The following is a 24,408-nucleotide window of genomic DNA, read 5'->3' on the forward strand; positions in this document are numbered from 1 at the left end:
ATTCACAGTAAATTGTATATTGGTGTAAGCTGCATTTCTACAAACAGCTTAAGTCTGTAGGTAAGTAAAATTTACTTTTTAAAGGACTAAAAGCTGGGACACATCACGTAATAAGAAAACTATCTGGAGATTGGACATATTTGTTTTGGTTTTTAATGGGTGCCTGCAGTGGGGGAAGCAGTAGTGCTGCTGCAGAGTTTTTACAAACTGACTGACTTAAGGGATTAAAGAATTCCAGCCACAGTTATGTTTCCACCACAACTGCAATACAAATGAAAACTCTGAGAGCTTGCCCTGACTTGTGATTTGTATTTTTACATGAATGGAACTGGAATTTGGTTTCTGAGTTCAGGACTGTCAAGTGCGTAGATTCTTTAACTGTTTTAAAGTTTCATGATAAAAATAAATCATGCAGGTACTTTTGAAAATTAGTATGGAGAAGTAATTTTAAAACTACAAATAGAAATATCTTTCAGTAGCTACACACAATTCAGTATAACATATCACGAAACCAGTTTTGCTAGCGCTCATCTGTTTGGAAAACAGAATCCGCCCCCTAATACATTTGCAACACCTTTATCTACATAACCATCCAGGGTAACTCCTTTTAATTTCAAACCTAGGACCATAGAAGTATTGAAAACCAAGAATCTATGGCCTATAACCTGGGGCAGCCAGGCAGATCCAGCATTCACACAGATCCGCAAGACTTACACAATTTTATACATGTTCTAAAAAAGCTCTGTGTCTCTAGAATAAATCAGATCTGTAGTGAATGCAGTTTTCTCCTGCAGGTATTATCAGACTCCACATACTGTGTCTGTTCTGCAAGGACATGCACACAATCAACTTCAATCAGGGAACCAAACAAAAAAAATCAGAAAACTGAGTATCAGTTTTTGGTTTTTTTTTTTTTTTTTTTAAGTATCACACTTGCTCTGATTTAACATGATTAAGGGCCAAACTAGGTTATTTTGAAGTGCTATAGATAGTTGAATGCAATACATTTAAAGCCCACCACAGTCTTTCAGGGTTACCAACTATTTTCATTTTGATTGTGATTTATTAGTTGTTGTCTAGACAACAGTTTTGATACAGATGAAGTCTATATAAATTTGAATACACTTAATTTAGATTGATATGTGCCCACTGACACGTGCTGTAAAAAATCAACTGCACTTTACCTGATCCTTGTTTGATGACAGGAGCTGATGGAGGTGGTGGTTTCTTCGGTCTCTAAAATTTAATAACAGAAGAAAAGAGGTTGCTTCAAAAGGCCTGTAGATCTCATTCATACAGAGGTTGGAGCTAATATTAAAGTGCTTAATATTAATAATTACAAGTCATGAGACTAGCAATCTGTCACATATTTCTCCTGAAATAACTTCAAGAGAGAAAATAGCATTGACAAATAAAATATCGTTTTTATATTTGCAATTAAAATGTCCTGCCGGGGTTAAAAAAGTTCATTTTGTGTACCTTAGGACTGGAGGAATACGTGATCTTTGATCTAATGAAGAAGTCTATTTCTTTAAAATTTAACATTGTAAATATTCCTACCCATTTTGGAAAAAAAAAAAAACCCCAAACAAAAAAAAACTCCAAGATACATGTGGCAAAACCTGAGGTATTTTCAGACCCATAAATGAGGCAAAAATGCAGAACCCTGGAAATACAGCAAAGGTTACTCATTCACTTACTAAGATATGCTTAGAGTTCCAGTTGTGAAAGATCAGAATTTTAGATGTTTGGTGAAATTAAATAAATTATTCCAACTAATTTGTCCTTTTTATACTTTTACCATCTCTGTTGTGACAATTTTCCTAATAGATCTGCAATGGTAAGACTGAGAAACATGACCAGCAACAGTTCTGGCAGTGCCAGAACAATTTCCCTTCACCTGCAGGCTGGGGGACTGATGGCTTTTGTCCTGTGCTGATGTGTGTGAATGCATGCACAGCACACTGACAGTCACCACGTGTATGTTGGAATGAGAACAAAACCAAATGGAGCATCCTGCTAGATCAAATGACATGCTTTATCTCTCACTTAAAAAAAAACACCTCAACAGACGATCAGGATTATTGTAAAGAAATTCTAAGCAATAAACCCCAATTTTTATTCCTTATGTTAGTTAGTCGTGGGGTTTTTTTTCCTGAGGACTTTCTTTGCTTTGCTACAGGTTGATCACAATCACTTTCACTACATTGCTGGCTATGTAGCAATGTATATTGTCTTGTGGAACAAATGTGGAATAAAATGATTTTTTCCAGATATACACAGCTTTGCCAAACCTCAATCAGTCATTTAGGCTAGTATTTTCTCTCAAACTCTTATTGATCCCTGCCCTCCCCCCAATTATTTTCTATCTGTTTGCCAAAGCTTTTGAAAAACATCAATTGCTTTGTTCACTTGCAGTAATTAGTTCAGTGTCTGCCCTAGAACTCTCATAGCTTGGTCTGAGTGTTGAAAGAGAGCAGCTGTGAAGGTTGAGTGCTTGCCACATACTCTTCCAAGGGATCTCTCTCAAATCTAGCAAATCTAGGAAAAAATCCATCTCTGGAGAAAAAAACAATACCCGTTTTTGCACAAACAGGGAAAGCCTAACATCCTGAATCTCAAAGTTGTCATCCAGCAACCTTCAAGTTTCTCCTACCATCTTACCCTGACCAGATCAACCTGAGAAAGCTGTGCCCAAGAACTCAGGAGATCAGACTGATCTTTTACAACCTGGCTGCCTTGGGCCATTGTCCACAAACACTGAGTGCCTTAAACTCTTCTACAAGAATTTGGCCTACATGGTTTAAGGTTTAAATGCAGAAAAGTGAAGAAAAATTTGGAAAGGAAATGAGACAGAGACAATGAATGTCCTGTGATGGGCATTAGGAGTTCTGCTGATAATGGCTGCAGAGTGAAATAGTTGATGATGAGGATTCAACAGCACAATACAGGCATTTGGGGTTTTATTGTGGAGTGGTGTGAGACTGATCCCATGGACTGACCATACATCAGCAGCTGGAATACTGGAGATGCACTCCCTTAGCACATATTTTGGTTTAGTTCTCTCCTGTAAGGGGTCTAAGTTATGTTCCCTGCACTTTGTCTTCCAAAGCATAACAACTGTAGAGGGACAAGTGACAGATTCACTGTGGTCACTCCTGATTCAAACCAAAGCACTTTTGTAGACAGACATGAAGGAGAACACGATGGTTCATTTGACAAAGTGTAAAAAGTATAAAGCCCTAAGTGGCTTTAACTGAAAGCTGAAGAGGAAATAGATTGTTTCAAAGGGACAGATCAAGGTCAGAAAGGGTGCAGTGTGAAGAAGGAGCCTTAAAAGACTCCTTAGGGAAACATGGAGAAGCGATCAGGATTTACAAGGGTCTGTGGCTGGATGAGATAACTGAGAAGGTCATGGAGACAGACTAGAAATTAGGCCAACAGAAAGGAAACCAGGACTGGTTGGACAAGAAGAGAACAGAATTACAGAGCAGAGACAAAGAGTAAAATGGGAGAAGAAAAAAAGCTGTATAAAGAAATTTGGTGTAGGGATGGAAAGTAAATCCAGATGGTGATCTGGACTCAGGTAGTGAGCTCTGGGGAAAATTCTCTAATGGAGACCACCTGAGAGGTGAAAATTGGGACTAGGCAGGGAATAGAAAAGGCCTGGAATAAATAGGCATGTGTGGAAAAGAGTCAGGCTTGGAAAACTGGGGAATGAACAAGGAGACAGGAAGAGATCCCAAGCTTTTGTTGAACATAAGAACTACTCCAACAAATACTTTCAGACCATGGGATAGAATCCAAGGTTTCTGGATCACATCAGAAAATACCTGACAAAATCACTGGTAAAGTATTTATCTCCTTCCTTTTTAGCACTGACTCAAGCAAAGAGAGATGGTCTATAGTCCTACCAGTTACTTACTCAAGTGCCTAGATCTGTGGCATTTCAAAAATTAATAAAATTTTATTCTCCACAGTTAGAGCAAAGCTAGCTGCAATTTCCAAGTATCTGAATATCTAATTAACTCTACAAGTTATATTCAGTTGTATTCTAAAAATCACTTAAAAGATACACAATTTTTAAGTTCAGAAAGACAGTAATTACACCACATAAAATGGATATCAGTAAGAATATTTTTTTTTCTATAATAGGCTCACTATGCCTTCAGGTGTTTGATTTCTGCTTCTTCTAGAAATCTCCTTCTTTTATTTTTAGGCCTAAAGCCAGGATATGCACTCTGCTGTGGAATTGCCTTTTCATTTCCCACAGATTTTGCTGCTCTTCTCCTTTCCTTTTCAATAATTATTATGTTAGCCTCTGTGAGTTAATAGTTGCTTTATTAAGCTTTCCAAGTTATTTAATTTTTGCCTTTGGCATCTTATTTTATTGCCAAAGAGTGAAGCTGGGTGTCAGTAAGTTTTGGTTTCATCACAGAAGGCTTACACTATCACTGTGAAATACTCATCAAAAGCCTGATTGCAATCTTGTAATATCCCACTGATGACTCAACGGGTTCCTAAAAATGGAATGGACTTTTGGGGGAAGTAATCCATGATTTTATTCCAGGAAACCACAGGATTTCTAAATACTGTCTGGCAAATATCAATGTCATCTTTTTCAAATAAATAGGAGCTGAAAAATCTTCTGCATAAGTTTTATACATTTTTTTTAGTAATTCTGAAAGGTAAAGAAACATGCCTCTGAGATACCAAATGCTTATTATTTTTCAAATTTCACAGTTAAAATCTCACCCTTTTTGTTCTGGAACAGTGTTTGACTGTTGTCCATCAGCATGCAGGTGATACTCTAACTTTTCATATTCCACCACAAAAACAATGGAGAAGATTAAAGAATTCTGGATATCATGGCATCACATGACTTAGTCCTGGGGCCTCCAGTTCTCTCTCTGAAACTCGTAGGACACAGGACAGAGGGTTTCAGAGCAGCGCAGTGGAGGTGGGGTGACGGGATGGACAAATCAAACCCTTCAAGGAAACTCCACAATGTGACTTTGAGTGTTACACATTCTTTTCATGGATGCTTTCTAAATTTTCTACCTTATGTGTTTATGTTATTAGATGAGAAGTAAAACTTTCTCAAAATCACTTTGTCAATATCTGAAAGAGATTTCTTTCAACTCTACTTTTATTCTGAATTTTTAAGTGAAAAATGAATACTGCTTACCTCTTTTTCAAAATCTGAGGGGAGAAGCTTGACAAAGTTATCTGGAAAGACACCTCGTCTGCCATTGAGTTCTCCTTCCCACCAACCCACGTCAATGCAATCCTACAAAACAGTAAGATAAAATGAAAACCACAGTGTGCTTGTGCACTGAACAGATTTTTGAGCTGAAGTACTCTCTTGCAGAATGTCATCCCTGTTTGCTAGAACATGACAATTTGCTGGAGTGCCAGGTTAACAGGGTAATCTATCAGACAAAAACTTCAAAAACCACCCTGCATTCCATTATCACACGGAACAGCTAGGAAAGAACAATGAACATGCTGTAAGAGCTCAAGACCTTGTCTGTGTCTAAAACAAAATGCTAGTCCACCATTTGATCTATTAAACAAGTCAGCATTTTGAGCATGCATGACCCTGTGTCTCTCTGACTTCATTCTGCAGAAAGACAATAACTTAATTAAACATCATACATCAGGGGATAAAAAAGCTCCATTATTTCCTACACTTTCAAAAACAGCTTGACACATTGAAATTATTAAATTCCATCTCACTCCAATTAATAAGGTATCATGCACCTGATTAAATCAGGCATCACCTTCTTTTTCTGCAGCATTTCTGAGCAGTACAATGCAGTGTATAGCAAAACAGTGTAGACAAATAAGTGAATAAGTAACATCAGTGAGTCTAAATGCTAAAAAAATAAAACAATTTTTTTAAATGAAAAATGATAGAACAGAAGCCGCAACATTTTAGAGAAGGTTGAAATTGTTCCTTAAGCCCTCAATGCTCCATATTCACATTTTGTGTGTGTTTGCTACATAGAACACTTCCTGTTGAGATTTTCCACATTCTTTTTTCCAGAAAGCTCAAGCCAAAACAGCTCAGCTGTTTTCCAAAACACAATTACAGGAAAGTCACCCATTGTCTGCTCAGTCTTAAAACCACTTCAGTCAATTTTTGCAGTTGGCTCAACATCAGGCTGGCCAACCTTTCCTGATTTCCATCAAATCCTTTATTTCAGCTGCTAAATCAATGACAGAAAAATGCAGATTAACTCAGTGAGATGTACTTAATACCAAATAAAAATATTGTTCACAATGACTGTGCTTGTTGGTATTTTTCTGTAAGATACAATAGACAAACACTGGATGACACTTGAGAGAAAACAGACTGACATCAAAGATGATTGCTTTTATGCTTTGGGGGTGGTTTTTGTTAGTTTTCTGTTCTAGACTTTTTATTTAGCTTATTTAGTCCTCCTGGTCCCTTGAGTACGTGCTAACTAAACACACCAGCTAAAGAGCCTGGTTTCTTACATCATGTCTGTTTTGGTGCATTTGGCTTTTCCCCCCCTCCTATCTCAGTATTTTTCTCTGATGTGTAATGCAGGCCTGAAACAATCCTTTCACTCTTTTTTTGATAATCTTTTCTCATGCCTAATCTTTGCTTTCCTGCCTTCTCCCTTCTCTTTAGCAGGGTGGCCTCCACCAGGGAGGACATTTCCTAGGCCTTCCCACATTTACTCAGGAGGTATTTACCAGCTCTGTAAGACCTTTGTTAGTGACCAGGGCTGATTCTTGACCAGCTGATGTTTCCAAAACAGGGCTGTCAAGGGTTCCGTGGAGGACTGGGATAATCAGCCAGTCATGCATGGCATGGGCAGGCACAGTGCAGGGTTCTCCTCTTGCTGCAGAGCCAGCACTCCCCATTCCCGGTGTGAAGGCGCTCTCCCACTTGGCTCCATCTACTTGCACAGCCTAATAATCAGTGCGCTCAACTGTTCTGTCACATGGTGTGTTTTATAATGCTCTCCACCCCCTACGCTGCTAATCTGAAATCGCCTAAACATTTATGACCCAATTTAGATTTGAAAAATATTAAGAATAATCCAAGCATCCAGAGACGGAAAGCTTGTGCTTCAACTGATTGCACAGCTTAGCACTGGCTAATAATCCTGACTGAACAGCACAAGATATCATGTATGTGCTTTTTAGGTAGGATTTTTTATGCTCTTGGGAAACACAAATATCACTCCTTCATTTTATTAACACGTGGTTTTTTTCCTTGATACTTTTTTTAAAGCTCATTTGTTTTCATGAAGCTGCTGTTTGTGTCACACATTCAAAAATCATAAACAGCTGCAGGTTTGCTTTCCTTCCCTCTCCAGCCTGTCACTCAGGCTTATGCAGCCAATCACCACAGTGGATTTTCATACAGTAAGTAAATCTCTTTAGGCAGTTTCTCTTTAATTTTCTCATTTAGTTCACTTGCAAGAGTAGGCTTATGGGTCACCGAGAAAAAAAATACAGAGATTTTGGAAGTTAAAAGCTACTGAAGAAACCTGGTGAAGAGTCTCCACGGTGGTGCCCTCCTGCTACCCACAACTGCAAGCTTGCCATGCCCCAGCAACCTCGAGAGCCAAGCCACGGTGCTGGCAGAAGGCAGGTGTTAACTGTGGCACAGAGCAGCACACAAACACACCTGAGCTACAGCTGCACAAGCTGCCACCAGGACTGACAAAGGGCAGAGCTATGAAGCACTATCAAAGCAACCTGATTAAAACAATGTATCTGCTTGTGAATACTGAGCAAAAACCACGCCAATTCTTCCAGATTGCCATCAGCCATGCAATCTTAACCATATTGTCTTTTTTAACATATATTGTGTTCATATGTTCAAGCACAGCAAAATGGCTGAAATTTCAAAATGCAAATTTTGTAGAAAAGCTATCAAGCAATCTAGTGTCAAGATTGACAAATTTTATTAATAACCCAAAATTTCTCAACAAACCAAATTAATATCTGCTTTATCTCCATGTTATCCTGTCAGACTCATGTAGACAAACAAACAAAAATTAGATTATAAAACATCCTCAAAGTCCTATAAGGAAAATGTATTCCAAGTACTAGAAATGCATTCTGTTTTCTTTTAAGAAAAAAAAAGTCACAAAATATTTACCAAACTGAAGGAGTAAGACATGGCCTAGAAGATACTCCAGATACTGAAATTCATCAGGTTAGGTGGTAGCTGGGTCACCATTTGGCTACTGTAAAGATCAGCTCCTACCAAAGCTTAATTTGGAGACTATACCCATGTTCTCCTTGCAGTCAAAGACTTTAGAGAAATCCACTGCTGATTCACATTGCTAATCCTGCTTTGATTGTTCAAGCAGAGACAGATTCATGAAACAGAGAAATTAAAATCTTGAGGGAGATTTTGGTATTTTCTCATTAAAACACAAATCTTGGTTTTAGCCTCATTTCTAGTGAAGTAAAATCATAAGAACAGTAAAATCATAAAATCAGTTTAGGATGAATATGACCTCTAAGATCATTGAATTCATCTGTTATCCCAGCACTGCCAAGTCCACATCTAAACCATGTCCCTAAGTGCCACATCTACCTGTCTTCTAAACACCTCCAGGGACGGGGACTCAACCACTGGGCAGCCTGTTGCAGTGCTTGACAGCTCCTTTGGTGACAGAACTGTCCTTAGTACCTAATCTAAAACTCCTCTGGCAAGGCTCAAGGCCTGTCACTTGTAGCTTGGGACAGGCTCACACTGACCACACCAGGACACCTGGACAGGTGGGGCAGTCACACAGGAGATGCTCCTGCTGGGCTGAGCAGGAACTTGCTGCCACTGCCCCTGTCCCTGCAGTGACTTTAGCTGGGCAGGGCAAGGACAGGGAATCCTCCTTGTCATGCATCCCATCTGCCTGTGGGGCCTGCCCCAGGGAAGGCAGGGGGTGATTCCAGCTGTCACATCCATTCTCATTCCAAGCTCAGCAGCTCCCAAATAAAGAATAAAAATCTGAATACACTGGATTTACTAGCAACATTCATTCTGTGCTAAATATTTGGGAAAAAAAATTGGATAAAAATGTAGAGAAGGGAAAAACTGGAGTGTTGAGGAATTTTTGACATGTTTAAACTTTATAAGAAATAAATATTACACAAAATATCAGGTACTAAAATGTCAGCCTGGGCTGGAACATTTACGTAGGTCAGAGGAAAAGGTAAATCTGGGAGAAATGGAAACTACTAGAAAGTCAGAAAATAGCTAACTTCTGTCAACGTGCTGCCAAGCATTTTAAGAGTATACACATGTGAACTAAAAAACATCAGTCCTTTTCTTGATGTGAAGAATAAGAAGAGCTATTCTTCATGGAATTAGCAGTGAGACATGCAAGCTGTGAATAAAATTGGAAGAGAGAATCATCTGGAGAAACCACTTTTTTTTTTTTTTTCAGAAGGGAACATCAAAAAAGAAAACAAAATACAAACCCAAACCAACAGTAAAATAAGAAAGGTAAAAACACAGTTCTACTCTGAAACTTACATCTGTGGTGACTAAAAGAGTAGGAACAGAGGAGAGGGGGGAGAGAGAGATACATGAGTAGAGAGACCAGCCAAAAGCCATGCAGAGATATTTTAGCATAGGCAAATAAAGTTTCCATTTGGAGCACCAGGTTTATCACACTGTTACTGAATGGAAGTGAAATACAGTGAGATACATAAGTAGGGCTGACAGCATAAGGTCATGGCTTAGTCACCTTTTAGCACCTGCAGTGATCCTGCAGCCACTCTCACACTGATGAAGAGAAGTCATAAAATGGTAGAGTCGGGCTTTCTCCTCTTTTGGGTGGAAGAATCATGACATTGCTTGTTTTTTGATGCACACAGTATCCTACAACAAAGGGTTTCTTAGCAGCAGAACTACTGCTCTGTACTAGAGCAAACACTGTGCGGTTCCTTCCGTTGCTGCTCTCAATTCAACAGGAAAAAGCAGAAGATGGTGGAGACTGAACAAAAAGGCCAGCATAAAGCACTTATGCTCTGCAGTCTGACAAGTACTGCACTGTGTGCACAGAAGCAGCTGTACCCACACAGACACCACTGACACCACACTGGCCCACGTCATCTCCCCACACAGGAGTCCAGCTGCTCACCAGCCAGGAACACAACCTTCCCTTTGGTCAAACACCATCGCCGATTTCCTCTGATGGTAAAAGAGGTGACAGTGGAGGGATAAGGCAGAGCTGTCAGTCCCCTTTAGTACCTGATACCACATTCCAGACCATGAAATTTAAAGACTCAAGTTCATACCTGGCAGGTGACGTGTCTCTCATGCCAAGCTGTGTCCCACCTCACTACACAAACATGACTGAACTCTCCCTGCTGGAAATGCTTACAGCTTCCCAGCCTTTCCCTCTGCTCCAAGGAGGCAGGAGTTTCCCATGCCCTGAAGACAGAGGGGTTTTTATCTCATATAAAGATTTTTCTCTTAAAAAAACAGACTTGGTTATTAGAGATAGCCTTATTTCTAGCCCACACTGCTATTTGCACGCTAGGCCTGAGCCAGATAAAAGGAACATGAAGGAAACTAACATTTTTGCTGAAAATGCAAAGCAGCACTTCTGGTTGTGAACACACTTATAATAAAACTCTACTATTTGGATTTTTTTCATTATTTTACCAGGAGTCAATAAAGCATGCAAGATTACTGTAATTTAAATGTCAGACATATTCCAGGTGTATGTTTTCTTCCAAGTACTATGCGTTAGTCTACCCTTTTTTTTTCACTCTTTTTTTCTTGAAGCCACTTTCAGGAGAGTTACTGTATGCTATGAGACTGTTCTTAATCACTTAAATCAAAATCTGTAGCTATTTGGCCCTATGTGTTCATTATAATGTGTTCAGAAGCCCACTGGACTTTTGTCTTGATCATCATTGCAGCCAGCTGCAAGTGCATTAAGATTGCTCTCTCCAGCATTAACAGCCATCTGATACTGGGAATCTACCAACAGCTGAGCAATTTCTGCAGCTTTGCCAAAATCCAGGGAAGCTGGAGAGGAAGCAGGCATCCACTGCCATGCTTTCCACTTAACTTTAGGGGCAAAGATGTTTCCTGCCTTTTCCTCCAAAGCAGCCAGGCCTTCAAGGCAGCACCCACTTCCTCATCTCTTGCTACCTTTGGAAGGACTGACAATTTCAGGGAGTGCCATGGCCAAAGTACATCTCTCCCCTCCATAACCTACCTTCCAAGCTGCACCTAGTGAAGAGGAAGGCTTTTGTCAGGGTAACTAAATGAGAGATTTTTTTCTATTCCCCAAGGTCACAAAATGAGTAATAAGCTATGTAATTATCTTCTCTCCTATGCATGACTTGAACTGCAGCTGTGTAAACTCCTGAAGAAATACATCTGAAAAAAGGCCAATCTTCTCATCTGTAAATAAGACTTCTGTTTTTTCTGAGGGAGCTGATTGCTGCATAGTCTGGTCATCTGAACATGATGGTACAATGCAATACTGCTAAAATACGAAGCCATAGTTTAGACATCAACCCACAACTGCTCGATATTTCAGTTCTTTAATTAAAAGGTTTTGATTCAGAAATATTGAATCACACAGACTTCACCATTACAGCTAAGAATAGAAAGCAACACTAAGAACAAGAAAAAGCAGGCCCCCTGGAAAGTATATGTGAAGCTTATATTGTAGTATCTGTACTGAGATACACCATAATGGTGCAGGGTTTGAGAAACTATTATTTTTCTGGAAATCTCCATTAAAAGACATAGTTCCTTACAAAATAATCATCATCATCATCATCATCAATCCCAGCAGTTGGCATTTGCATTCATTAAATCTCTGCTTTCCTTCTGCCCTTCTAAAGCGGTGCTCATCAGGAAGAATGTTGAGCTGGAAAAATCACATTATTCAGAAAGCCATGAATCCCTCTTATGCTTGCACTGGGTGCTTTTATGTGTCAGCTCTGCTGTGCTGGCAGCCCCCCATTAAATTACTGCTAGCCCCATTGTAAGCATCTCTCCAGAAGCTGTTTTGGCAACAGATAGCCAACCATCATTTTAAGCAAAACAAACCACCTTTAATGCAAATAAAACGTGTTTGTTGAACTTTTCAAGACATCAGCCGTAATACACAAAGAGATCCACGCAACATATAAAAGACTGTGAGGATTAAAGGCCTCACAGAAAGATAAATCTAGAGGACAAGCTCTCTGCCATTCATCCCACTCTCACAGGGCACCTGTGGGGCTGCAGCGCTGGGGCAGAGGTCCCAACTCCCACAAACATCAGGCCACAGGACAGGCTCTGTGATTTTCAAACCATCATTAAAAGCACATCAGATCTTCATTAATACAACTCGGCATTTGGGGGAAACAACAAAGTCATGTTAGAGCAGGGTGAAAAAAGCATTTTAATAATAATAAAATATGTTTCTTTAGAAATTCTTGCTACATTCAGTGTCATGGTGTTGAAAACAAGACAGATCATTCTCAAAATCCGAGTTTATTTTAAGAGTTAGAACTGATTTTGGAATCTTCATCAATTCTCATTAAACTTGGTAAACTATTAATGAAGGAAAGCATCTCTTCAGAGGCTTACATTACACTCACATTGTGTGACCTCCAAATCATCAAGGTTTGTTAATTACTATAAACTCAGTTACTGGGATTGAGAGATTACAGTACAAAAAAGTGCAAAATTTTTAAAATTCTGTTAAAGAAAATGGCTGTGATTTAGAGCATCTGATTAGTAATCACGTACTCCTAGGCAGAAACATGATTTTAAAATCTGTCAGTAAGACAGAATGAATCTCTCAACAACTAGCTAATATGAGATAATTTAGATCAAAGAGACAGCCCAATAGACAATAAATGTGTCTTCTGAAGCAGTCTGGGAGAAAACCCATTTTCCCTTTACAGACATCTTGCAAATACAAGTAGATTATGATATATTCAAAGAAAAGCACTAAAGGAACCTCCCAGTCTGGCCCCTAACCTCTGTTTGGCCCCTAACCCAGAGGTTTATCCTGCTCAAATCCTTAATGTACCCCAAAAGCCCCAGGTCCTGCACGGATCCTTCCCAGCTCCTGTCACTTCTCATGCCCAAGCCACACAGAACCTTACATGTGATAATGCCAGTTGCATCTTTCAAACCTTAAGGTGTCAAACAGAAAAATTTTTATTTATCTGCAAGCTCCAAGGCTCTACTAACAAATCCTCATGCCAACCCTGTACGGAAGGAAACAGGAGAGATAGTCAGAAATTAGGCATTATTTCAGTTCTGGTTACACTGCTCTGTCCAGGCTGTGGTTATTATGGGAAGGCACAACAAGCAGACACCTCTCCAGAAGACCAAGTCTGTTCAAATATTGGCCCAGGTTACTGAACTCAGCAAAACAGAAACTGGCTTAGAGTAATCAATGACCTGCAATATTCAGGACATTAGAGCAGAAGATCTAACACAGCAGATGTACTTTTTCTGTTAAATCTGTTTCAGGCAAGGTCTAATCTTTTGACTTTACATTCTGTGACTAAATACTTTAATCAGTAATGAGGCTAAAAGGCTTTGATGAAATATTTGTACAAACAGGAAGAATTAAGTTGCTTATTGAACAAAACAATGTCTTCTGAGGATTCACTTCATTTGCAATGTTCAGTCAGCAGAATTATTGTGGAGAAATAAATATGTTCCACATCATAAAACTAACACTCCAATACTCAAATTAAAACTAAATTAGCCAACACAAACATGAAAGGTGGTGCTAGTAACAGATATAATTTATGCCTCTGATGAGCCAAGATAAAATATTTACGTAATTACATTTTCTGTATTTAGAAAGATTATAAAAACGTAGAACAGAACATTTGAAAGATTATTTAATGCTATTACTACTTAGATTGAAGACATCTTAGGACCAGGCTCCTAATTACAATTACTAATTACTTGGCACTGTATGTGCATTTTTACTTCCCCTTGAAATTGCTTTCCCTGCCCTGAAAAGGTTGGACTTCGGATAATACCATCAAACCAGCAGGTGAACCCAACATTCAAAATAAAAGAAAGGATGAAGCTAAGCAGTGAATCTAAAGCCCACACTGTGAGCAATAATCACAGTTTTCCAGACACCTCAGCATTTCAGCGATATCTTTTCTAAGTAGAAAAAATGATTCTTTCCTTTTTTATCTCAAAATATGTCACCTTTTTAGATTAGCTTGGCGGTGTTAAACGTACTTACAAACAAAAAGCCTTCCCAGTGATGTAAATCTTGAAGCATTGCACACATGAGGGATCCTGCCACTTCACCTACATAGCTTGGCATAACCTTGCCTTTGTCTAGATTCAAATTTGGGGCTTCCCATGAACAAAAGAATCCCCTTCTTTTAAAGTCACTGTTGTAGCACCACAATTGGTGGTAACAAGAACAAGAAAAGAGAATTTCAGGGTGTACTTTAAAAAAATAATATTATAAATATACTAATGAGATCAGTATTCGAGCGCTGGCTGTTCCACTCTCTGTGGACTAATCACAGCTTAACAGCTTATTTAAGTGCTTAGCTCAAACATTTGTGTTTCAGTGATATTTCTAAAGATACCAATGAAAAGTAAGCTACACCTGGTTCCCAATTAAACACTGTCAGGCTTTGCCTATACAGAGACCTTAATGCCCCACTGCCAATCACAGCAGCCATCAAATGCTGCAAGATATGAAAAAGTGCTACGAAATTATTTATAAACATTTAAAAGTCCTGATCAAGGACAAAGTTCAAGCAAGAGGAACTACTCAGAGTCTGTTTTCCATAATTTACTGAGTATATAACATAATTTCAGTTAGTGAACATTCATTTACTTGATCACCAGTGTGCCCACAAGTTTTATAAAACTGCTTTATATCACTCATTTGAGGAAGCATTGATGCTTCTGTGCAATGACACAAGGTTTACCCAGGCACTTGCTGCACCCATTGGAGGTATGTCAAACAGGGCTCATTTTGCAGGACCTACTCCAGCTGCCATCCCTCATGAAACTCAGAAAGAATCCAAACCTTCTGATTCCCACTAGTCAAAACCTACAGAGGAAAGTTTCAGGTCAGGGAAAAGCGACCCTACTGCTACACCAACCTCTCAGCAAGCTGCTGGGACAGTCCCACTCCTCCATCACACGTCCCTGTGTGTGCTGTGGTTGCCAGATGCAAGGTGAAAGGGCAGGAGAAGCATCCTTTTCTGCAGCCACCTACCATCCATCATGTAAAACTGCACCCTCAGCAGGCACAAAGTGCAAAATAATTTCTAGTATGGAATCAGCAGCATGATACAAGCAGGTTTCCCAATCAGAGGAGGAGGCAGGATGTCCTGGGGGGAAAACTGGTGCCAAGGGAAGCAGTGAAGGGTGGGGGACAAGGAACACAGAAAGCAGATTAGGTACGGCTATTAGGTCTGGCCAGTGATGAATAATTCATGGATATCTCAGGAGCCTTTATGGTATTGTTCTTTCGGAGGGAAATATCTATTTATTTCCAGAGGCAAGAAGTAAGTGCCTTTATTGCTTCTCTTTAAACACAAAACATCATAAAGGCTCTCTTAAAGCTATCATAAAAGCCTTCTTAAAGCTGGGCATTATTAAATGCTTACTTATTGTATTCCTTTCAGTTTCTGTATGCAAGATTGCTGCAGAAGTTACAAATGTGCAATATATTTTGTATTAAAATGCCAAAAAGGGGCATCTGTATGACACTGCATGAAATATTTAGTGTCAACAAAAGTCCATTTTGTGGCTGTGATAGAAAGCCATATTTTTATTTTATTAAACCAGATCATACTTTCCCCTGCATAACCTAATTTTTTTGCACGGTTATATTAGTAAACTAATTTCTTAAAATAAGCTAGAAGCTTGATTTTAGTTGTCAATCAAGGAAAAACAAAGCTACCTGACTATCATGAAATGTGACTAATTTTTTCCTTTCTTTCATAGGAAGAAAGAGACAATCTTAAAATTTATTTTGAAAGAGACAGTATTAAGCTACCACATTTCTGCTTGAAAAAAATCTGTCTTCTTGCCAATCAGGTGTATTTTAATGGCCTCAATATTATCACTCTGTTGGGTTTTTTTCACCCATAGAGAGGAAAATCGTGAAGATTTCATCTTAATAAGGGATCATTAGCGATACCTACCTATTAGCTCATATTTAAAGAAAAACTTAAAAGTTTTTAATCCCTTCACGTATTTCTACAGCCAAGGTTTGTAAAATATGTGTGTGCTGTTTGCAATTAAAGGTGTACAGAAAAATTCAGCAATGAATAAAACCCCACAGAAACAATTTCTGGCAACCCTAGTGGCTCCCCAGACCAACGAAATGTTCAATTGAGTATCAGCAAGTGTCCTCTATCACGCCGTCTGTGTCCTGCTCCTTCCCCTTCTCATGGCCTCAACTCACTGGCAAGATTCTTTAACATAGCACTTACTAATTCCATCCCTTTAGGAGCCTCCTGCATCCGTCAGAGCAGCTGTTTTCCCTCACAGCCCTGCCCAGATGAGTTCGCCTTGCCAATCGCTCAGCTACAGAAAATGCTCTGGACAATTACCTCCTGCACCAGGATGAGCATTTAAAGATGCTGTAAGAGAGAAAAGCAGTGGAATTGTTCTGGCAAAAGGGCCACGCTCCAGTAACTGCCTATAAATACAGTCAGGGTTCAATTAACTGCCTCGTGGCTGCCCTGAGGATTGGGCACTGTTAAACACTTCTGTGCAAGGCCAGATTCCATGCTCTTACAGGGACAAACACCCAGAGCACCACTGCCACAGTGAGAAAAGGACACGATGAAAGAGACCATCAGGACTGAATCTCACTGAATTGTTTCCTCACACTCTTCTACTCACCTTTACTTGTCTGTCTTATCACTCGCCTGCATGTGCTTCAGGGAAGGAAGTTGCTAAATGTACAGCATTTTGAACCGTAAGACTTGCAAATCTCACAATAAATTATTAACAATAACACCAAAAGCAAATACAAGCTTTGCAAAAAGTGATTGCCATGATGATTATTTTTAAAACTAGGTTGTGGCTCTTTGCTCCCCAGAACAGAACAAACTGTGTTGCCATTAAATATCTCATTAAATATCTAGACCAGATATGGTCATGTAAGTTTTTCACTGGTAATTATTCTGTTGTGTCTTTCATGATACCACTGCAGTAACTTTACCAGTACTATTTAAGGGTACTATTTAATTTTTTTCATCAGCAAAATTACTTCATAAATTCAGAATTAGCAGAATTGCCACCGATATCACTGCCATTGGTAAGTATTCATTGTTCAGGTGAGCATATCTTTCTATTGCTGCCAGCTTTTCAAATTTGGAATGATTTTTGAAGCAGCTAATTTTATTTATCCAGACCGTTTTCATTCCTGGGAACAAAGTGGTCTTTACTGCCTAGAGCACAGGTAGATTGACGTACTGCAATGAAATCTTCTTTACATCCTTGCAAGTAAAACTGCTTTTGAATGAGTGCACAGCTGCCACTGTGTGCTTGATGTATTTGCTTTGAAATTATGTAGCTATTTCTATTGATTGCTCACAGAGGTCATTTTCTGTATGGCAGTGAAGTCTTCAGAATATTATGCATTTTGTCATAATTTATCAAAGCTATTAATAAATTTGTAGAAAAGTAGCTTACAATAGCTACATCTAAGACGCCTGGAATAAAAAGTCCTGCAAAATTTTCATGATGACAGTTGAAAATGTCACATGAATCTTCTGCTGCTTAGAAGAAATTGTATTTTTTACAAATACAATCTTCAAAATGAATATTTGAGCATGATAAAAGACCTGTTTGCCATTGTCCTTTAGCTGCAGGGTGCAGTCATTACCACTGCTCTTGCCCATACCCAAATGCTATCAGGAATATTTTGAAGACACTAAAAAAAAAAAACCTAAGAAACACAAATGTTTGACAATACAAAAATAATCTACACTGTCAATCTCATGGACTCTTACCATTCATAATTTTAACCTTATGAGCATATCTAATCATTGAAATGCACAACCATCACCATAACTGTAAAGTAATTGTTTTTTATTCTTTTTCTTTTAAAGGTGTATTTTTTAGACTCCTTTCTTGCAAAACAAAGGTACCAGGTCTATTAGTCTAATGCCTTGAAAATGAAGTTTTTACCTTCTGTTACAATTCTGACCAATATTTTCACGGTTTTTACATTATTATGCATGAAGGAATTAAAGGAATAACATGTGCCCACTTTTATTTCCTCTTATTAATAAATAAAACCTTTTCTAGGTATTCACAAGGGGATTTGCTTCATTGGGGAAAAGAAGGAAAGAAAAAGCTTTTCTAGAAATTCTTGGAATAGATGGATGTGAGGTTTCTGCTTTTCTTCAGTCTTTTAGGTAAATTTTAAATAAGATATGTTTGGACTCTATCTCATATTGTATATTTTCCAAATAACTGGCAATTATTTTTGGTTATCAGGTTTGCATAATGCCATCCTTCACCCCAAGTCCCCCCAAATACCTACCATTCTGACCCATGATCAGCCTCTACTGACTTTATTCAATGCTTAAATAAAACTTTCCAGCACCCTTCTCCAGGTTATTAGGGTGGTCACTTGTGATTCAGCAAATATGTCCAAAGTATTCTTTAGCTATTCCAAAGAAAACTCATATATTCAAATTGTCTTATCACAGAGACCTATTGTGAAGTTCTGACCAGCTTGTGATTCAAGATCTCAACATCCATCAAAACACTGAAAACTTGAAACAGTCTGCCAAGGCCATGACAAAAAAAAAAGTTTGCTCTTTATGTTAGAGAAATATTTTATGATCCTGACAAAGGGACTTTTATAACTAACTCAACTGAATAAAAGAGAGAAATCTGCTATACTCTTATCCCTTTTATCTGTAGATACGGTTAAAATGGTGATATTGAATTCTGCATTTAATGATTCTACACTTTTCCACAGAATTAGATCTTAGCATTTCAGGACAAATATTAGACTAACACCTTCCTCACACACCCATTGTCACATGTGTGTGCACCTGTACACAGGCTCTTGTAGGAGCTTCCCATTTAGCTCATTTGTCTTAGCTCCCATCCGGTGCTACCTCATCTTCATGCTTTTAAGATTACTGTAATACATTTTACATTCTTTTCATGAGATTTCTCTCCCATTCTTGTGCCACTCACGCATTACTTCAGCCACTTCCACACATGCTCACCAATGTTGTTGTTTTCAATTAAAAGCAAATTCAGAATGAGTTAAAAGTACGAGTCTTCAACACTCCTGTGGATTTAACTGTGAAAAAACAGACTAGTCTAGTGACAGACTTTTTATGCTGGGAATCTATATCACTTTTTGGTTTTAGTGATTTCAACAAAATACATTATTTTACGATAATGCATCTGTGATTGTAGGAAGTACTGTGACACCCATCTGTTTCCTTAAAAGTATCAGTCTTCTCTCTTTGAGTCTAAAAAATTGGGAAGAATAAAAGCTGTCTAATGCTTTTTAGCACAGAAAGCTAAACAATTCATTGGAAATAAATTAAAAGAAACTCTGTAATCTGATAGCAAAGTAAAGCCATGATAACTATTTCTGAAGCATTCTGTATGTTTCCCTTTGATGCCTCTTTGTCAGCCTGGCTCACTAACTGGTCATGTAAGCGTGGTGATTTGAACTCCACGTAGCTCTGTGGCAGAAGCCACTGGTGGACAGAAAGGGGAGGTTGACTTTGTTATTGCTGACTAAAAGGATGACAACAGACATCTGCTTCAGAAGATCTGGACTAAAATAAAGTTATTATATTATGTGGTAGAGCATAAAGGAGATCTCACTGTTTTCAGAATTCTACAGCAAAGACCCTGACTCCACAGAGCCTGAATTTTGTTTTTTAAACTATGTTAAAAACAGATGAATAAACCCCACAAGTCTGACTGCAATGAGGTGTGCAAAACACAAAAGGATCTGCAAAGTGACTGCTTGTTAAGCATCATTTTTTCAGTGGCTCAGATCAGTTCAGATGCTGCATAAAAGGCATCCACAGAGAAACTCCAGGCTTTTGTGCATTGAGATCCCTCACTCTCTAGAGGCATGGGTTTATGTAAGTGTTCATAGACGTGACATGACACAGAAAAAAAGAAGAAAATTAAATAAAATGTCTGCAATGGTTTGATATCAGTGGAGAGCAGATAGAAGGACAGAGCTAGAGAATAGTGTATTTGCTATTCCAAACCATTCTCTCTGCGTGGTTTGGAAAACTGATCAATGTGGTCAAATCATCAGCGTAGTTATTATAAAAGACAAATATCCTTCCACTGTGAGGGCAGAGGCAGAGGGAAGAAGAAAATGGGAAAAAGCATGCAAATTAAATCTCACACAGAAACCTCAGTAATGTAATTGTCTTTTTATCTGTTCTTTCTGCTGAACACAGCTCCACCCAGAGACCAGCCATCTTGGGGAATTAAATAAATCTGGTCAATAAAGCATAAAGTAGACAGGAGCAACATCTTAAAAGCCATTTTCATGATCAGAAACACTGTTAAATACTCACATGAGAACATTCTAAATCAGGCAAAGCTACACAGCTCTACAAACAAGCTAAACAAAAGTCAATGAGGGCAAGTCATTAAACGATATTTAATGTACACCATTTATTTTTACATTTGCAGTTTCTCTTCCTACCAAATCTCTGATTACTTTCTTTGTCAGGCATATTGCTCAGGACAAAGAAGATACCCTCTATGACTGAAAATAGCTTAGTATGTGGCAAACACTGCTCCAGATGTACTTCCTAAGATTTTGGTTTGTTTTTTCACCCAGTGCCAAATTGTTCAGTCAAGTAACAATTTCTCATGACACATCAATTATAGGAACAAAAGCAGTACTATTGTGTACATTATTATGATCCATCTTCCTCATGGAAAGTCCACAGTCTTTTCTAGTTTATAGGTTTTTTACCCCCACAAATATTTATGTCCAGCAATCAAAAACTTTTAAATAAACTATAAAGTCTTTTAACAGGAGCAGGAAATTAAGTGCACCTAAACTATAATCTGTTCTTTGTAACATGCTGCACAACTCTTCTAAAGGAAAACCAACTGTTTACTCACCACCTCACTCTATGGCTTTTGAAGATTCAGGATAAATCCTGGCACTGTTTTTTTCATTTCTAATCTTGAATAATTTCACATAATTGTAGAAAAAACACAGATCTAAAACTATTTCTTTTCTGCTTTACCAGAATGTTAAGGGTGGCTAAATTTTAAATGTTTATTTCAGTAAGTTAATTTAGGCACATTACCTCAATCTAAAACAAAAATCTAATTCACAGTCCTACAAGAAAAATAATCAGCACACCAAAGAGAGATATTCAAGGCTGCTGCTTTCTTGAACCTTCCAGTTTATTCTCTAAGCCATTATGTTTGTTACTGGGATCAATTTACAATTTATGTTGATCTGCCAGCAGATTCACATTAAAATTAATTGTATAAATTTGCAGACTCAAGAGTACACACTGGCTGTTCTCTGCTTAGCATTCCTCATCAGGGTAAGGCTCTGAAGCACAAGAGGAAGGGAGATGTAGGGCTCTGAAGCCTGCGTAATGTTTCACTGTCAAACTAGCTTTGGTTTAGCAACAACACTGTCAAAGGCACAAATACTAATTTTATGGAAATTAAATTATGTCAATTTAAAAAACTGTATCATTGCTTATAGGAAAAAAATATTGCTTTTACCTTACTGATAAGTGTGACAACATCACCTTCCCGGATTGTGAGTTCATCATCGTTCTGTGCTTCATAGGGAAATATCACTTTGCAATACTCCTTGTCTGAAAAGAAGAAATTCACTGTGATAAATTATCACTTTATAACAACTGCTTATTCAAGGGTGAACAATCTTCATAGAATATTCCATTAGTGTCTCTTCATGCTGCCTTATTTCCTTGTCATCTTTCTCTTTGTATTTTAGACCTTCATAAACAATATGAAATATTTAAAAAACTGAATGCTGATAAGCATTCCCACACACGTCATCCAGGGAGTCAGCTCTGTAGCCCCTAGAACCATCATCTCAAATGAAATTGCTCCTGCCACAAACTTTTTCCCTTAGAGTAAACCCGTATCTGACACTTCCTTCCATAGCTCCACTTCCATAGCTCCCACCAGATCACATAAACTGGAAGCATAAAGGAAGCAGTAGGTTGTCAGAGCTTATCTATTGTGTGCAAAAAGCAGATACTTATGAATCTATAAAGATGGTACAACAATAAATAATACATTAATAAATGTTAATGCATTAATAACTAAACCACCTGTACACTTGGTGTAAGAATTTTGAGCATTGCTCTAAAGTTTCCTTGACCCTTTTTTCCTTTACTGTCTATAAATAAGGGCATCATCTCAACTTTCATCTGGAAAATACAGAAGCCAGTACTCCTACTCAGAAATCATAAAAAGCAGTTGTCATGAAAAGCAGTTACTTACATGTTGCTGTGCAACAGATGAGTATGTCAACGTGTCTTACAAATAAAAAGGGAATATGTTTTACAGCTGTTAAACTATGCATAAAAATATGTGATACTCTAAGAGAGCAGGTCTAAAAGGACCAAGTTAACTACTTGACTATTTGCAGAAGGGCGTGTGATTTTGCAAAAATGTTCACTTCACTTTAAATGTCTCAGTTTTGATAATCTCTGTGTCTAGTCAACTTCCATATTCAATGCAGAGAAGTACTGGCAGGCCACAGAAATACAACTTCATTTGAAATAATAGGACTTATACTCACAAGAACCTGCATTATCACACTTGAGGGTATCTGAGGCTCCACCAGGGGGTCAGTTCAGCTGCCCAGACACTGAGTGCTTTTTCAGGCACTCCTGGGTTTTAAGACACACACAGGGAACAGCTGAACCTATGGAATTGCCAGGTCCCTCTGGTCTGACAGCAGGAGACAAGTCAAAACAAAATACCCTGGGGGTATCTCAAACAGCTCCAGATGCAGGCTACTGATCTCACCCCCCAAGCTTTGGTCTTGTGTCTAAATTTAGATTCAGGCATCTGATGTTAAAAACGAACCTGGTCGGTGCACTACAGTCAGTGGAGATCAAGTCACTAAAATGAGCACAGCCTTTTAAAAATGAGCCACTCTTGACTTCAAGAGCAGACACCTACATTTGATTAGCTGAACCATGATTTGAAGTCCCTGGACAGCAGAGATCTCCAGTGGGACCATCCCCACAAAAGTCCCGATACCAAACTCACATGATTATAACCCAGACTTAGGGCTCTGACACTTAAGCTCCATCCCAACTTCTAAAGTTTACTGAGAGGAACATCAGCTATAAAGAAGCAGCCCAGAAATGAGCATCTGAAAGTCTGCTCTCCGTAACCACCATCAGCCTGAGAAATTAAACAGTACTAGTAGGGAACAGGAAAGCACTTCTTCAGTTCACACACTGTCACTCAGAAACAGCATGAATTTTATGTATCATTGGTTCAAGCAAACAAGAAATTCTTAGGCTTCACAGATTCAAACAAATGTTTGAATTTATCCATGATCATTAGAGTTGGTTTTCTGGCCATGCCCTGTATTAGGTCTGGCTGAGATGGACTTAATTTTATTCACAGCAGCCCATATGGTGCTGTATTTTGGATTTGTGACTTAAACTGCACTGGTAACAACACACTGGTGTTTTGGCTGTTGCCCAGCATAGCTGCACAGCTTTCTTTTTTCCCCCTTTTCTATCCCCCAAGTAGGCCAGGGTGGGCAAGGAGCTGGAGGGAAGATGAGTAAAGGGATATTCTGTGCCACGGCCTCCTGCTCAGCAATAAAAATAGATGGGCTTTGGGAGTGTTGATCTAGGAGGTTTCCATTCCTTGGAGGCTGGCTGGACATTGATCCACTGTAGGTAGTGAATGAGTTGATCTACTGAATGGTGGTTGCCTTTGTGTTGCCTCTTCTTATTTCTCTTTCATGTATTTACCAAACTGTCTTTATACATTAATTTTCTTGCTTTTGCTTGCCCTGCTCTCTCCCTTATGGGGAGCAAGTGGCTGGGTGGAGCAGAGCTTCTGGCTGGGGTCAACTCACCACACCTCCTCTGGTGTCTCTGAAGAAACAAAATTCAGATGAAGACAATGAACAAAAGTTTTGAGGGAAAAGAAGTGAGCATGGGAAAAAAAATCCTTTTTCCTGAAAAAAAATCCTTTTTCTCTGAAAGCAGAGAACACTGAAATAATCATTTGGTGACTTTTCCAAACCACTGGGCATGTGAGAAAACACCAGATCACAACTGAGATTCAGAGGATGAAAGGGGTGTCTAACTGTTAATTTACTGCATTCTGAGGAAGTGTTGGGATGTCTGTGTGTGGACTTGACTAGGATGCTCCACCTGCTCACTGCC

At 38.7% G+C, this 24,408-nt stretch overlaps 1 protein-coding gene across 6 annotated transcripts in view; it reads right to left on the reverse strand.

Annotated features, from left to right (window-relative positions):
- SH3KBP1 (SH3 domain containing kinase binding protein 1) overlaps positions 1-24,408 on the reverse strand; it is a 212,887-nt gene that overhangs the window by 30,514 nt on the left and 157,965 nt on the right. For all 6 annotated transcript variants that reach the window (XM_066313938.1, XM_066313936.1, XM_066313937.1 and 3 more), the window contains 3 exons: positions 21,740-21,834; positions 5,189-5,290; positions 1,185-1,236 (listed from right to left, as the gene is read on the reverse strand). In XM_066313938.1, coding sequence (XP_066170035.1) covers positions 1,185-1,236; positions 5,189-5,290; positions 21,740-21,834 — 249 coding nt within the window. The remainder of the gene's footprint in view (positions 1-1,184; positions 1,237-5,188; positions 5,291-21,739; positions 21,835-24,408) is intronic.

Source organism: Sylvia atricapilla, chromosome 2 (genome assembly GCF_009819655.1).
Source record: "Sylvia atricapilla isolate bSylAtr1 chromosome 2, bSylAtr1.pri, whole genome shotgun sequence".
Taxonomy (NCBI): Eukaryota; Metazoa; Chordata; class Aves; order Passeriformes; family Sylviidae; genus Sylvia; species Sylvia atricapilla.